At 37.4% G+C, this 2,048-nt stretch overlaps 1 protein-coding gene across 1 annotated transcript; it reads left to right on the top strand.

The window, feature by feature from the left end:
* Window positions 1-887: 887 nt before the first annotated feature.
* Window positions 888-1,926, top strand: CBG24135 (the record flags this gene model as incomplete). The annotated part of the gene is made up of 4 exons (XM_002648059.1): window positions 888-988; window positions 1,036-1,405; window positions 1,452-1,602; window positions 1,649-1,926. 4 exons carry the CDS (start codon window positions 888-890, stop codon window positions 1,924-1,926), a joined length of 900 nt encoding a protein of 299 aa, XP_002648105.1.
* Between the last annotated feature and the right edge of the window lie 122 nt (window positions 1,927-2,048).

The following is a 2,048-nucleotide window of genomic DNA, read 5'->3' on the forward strand; positions in this document are numbered from 1 at the left end:
CAGCTCAAAATCTCATTTTTTGTTTAAAAATGAGCTGAGATTTTGAATTTGAGTCTAAAATATCTATTGAAAAAGAGCTATTTTTCAGATTTTTGAGTCATTTTTTTTCTGGAATTTTCAGACTTTCAGCTGCTTTCTAGTCAGAAAAATTGTGGTTTTTTCGATTAAAATTGGCCAAAAATAACCATTTTTTTCAGAAAAAAAAAATTATATATGCTAGTTTTTTTGTTGTGAAAATCGATTTTAGCCGAAAAATGGGCTAAGTATCTGAAAATTCCAGAAAAAGTTAACCTAGAATTTTTTTACCCCAGAAAATCGATTTTTTTGCTGAAAATTTGGCTAAAAATCTGGAATTTTGCAGCTTCTCGCCACCCAATCGACATATTTCCAATCGATGTTTTTTGGAAAATTCGAGGAATCCGAAAAAGCCGAAATCGAACTTTCCGAAATTCGCGCCGACGATTTTCAGAACTTTCTGGAGACGCTTCATGGCGAGCCGGCGATAGATGGTACGTGGAGCCTCGGCGGCATCTTTTTTTGAATTTTTTTTCCTTTTCAACGGCGTTTTTGGGGATTTCGGATTTATTTCGAATTTTTTCGCAAAAATATTCTGAAAATAGATACATTTTAGCACATTTTGATGCAATAAAAAAATGACCGGAGTCCCCCTTTAAATCGACCCCGTAAATCGACACCGATTGCGGGTCTCGCCGCGCTTGGGTTACTGTTGCACCCGTTTCAACTATTCTTGATTTTTAAACATTTTTCGCTGAAAATGAGCAAAGGTTTATGTTTTTGGCCCGATTTCGCCATTCATCGAGCGAAAGATGGAGCTTTCGTCAACAAAACTGTTTTTTTTCCAGATAAACCACGACCTCGATCGAACGATGACAAGGAAAGTGATTTCTTACAAAAGTGGACAGAAGAAAGTTGACAATACTGGTCCCGCGATCGTGTTGGAATCAGGTGAAAAAGATGGCATCAAACAGTAAGTAAAATAACATAATTTCGATAATATTCTATTCAAATTTCCAGTACATGGAGTGGCGGTATCGATACTTATTCTAGAGCCAATTTCACATGGAACATTGATTGGAAAGATTTGAAAAACCAAGGAGCTCATCGTCTTGTTGGACATTTGATAGTCAGTTCTGTTTATTGGCTTCCACATAGAGTAGATATTGATTGGACTGACACGAACCATTCAGTTTTGGCAGCAATTGGAATACTCTTAACTCGTAATACTCTTAATTCCTACCCGGTTAGTTTTGAGTACAATCTCACTGCTCACTACGCTGAATCGTCTCCACCCGAGAAGATGTCTTATGAAAAAATGTTTGTGGCTTCCGATAAAACAGATGTGGTTCTTGTTGTCGATGGAAAGAAGCTGAATGTTAACAAATCGGTAAGTCTCAGAAATCTAGAAAATTTCCAAATTCTACTTTTTCCAGTTCCTTTCTATCCACTCCGACTTTTTCTCCACTCTTTTCTCTGCGAATTTCAAAGAAGGACAAATGAAAGAAATCGAAATCAAGGAAGTTTCCTATGAAGATTTTGGGCTTCTTCTTGCTACTTTCTACCCGAATCCACAGTTTCCAAATGGTAAGAATATCGATTTCCAGGATAAAAAATTCCAGAAAATTTGCAGATCAAACTGTCGAGAAGCTTCTCGAAATGGCTCGACGTTTTCAAGTGTCATCAGTTGTTGGAATCGTTGAATATCACCTTCTCCACATCTCAAAAATTGCATACGAAAAAATGCTATGGTTTGCTGATGAATATGCATTGTCGAAGCTTTTGGCAAAGTGTATCAGTGAGATGAATTCGCCGGAGAAGGCTAAAAAGTTGAGAAAGACCGCGGAATTCGAGAAGTTGTCGCTTAATACGAGATCGCTGATTTTGGAACGTCTTCTGGATGTTTTCTGAATGTTTCTAATTTCTAATTTTATCATTAAAAAATTGGAGTTGTGGCCGAATTTTCACACAAGTTAGGCCACCGCATTTCAAGGAGAATTTTCGAAAACACAGCCGGCAAACGAGTGCTACCG

This window comes from Caenorhabditis briggsae (assembly GCF_000004555.2).
Source record: "Caenorhabditis briggsae complete genome, chrII, whole genome shotgun sequence".
Lineage (NCBI taxonomy): Eukaryota > Metazoa > Nematoda > Chromadorea > Rhabditida > Rhabditidae > Caenorhabditis > Caenorhabditis briggsae.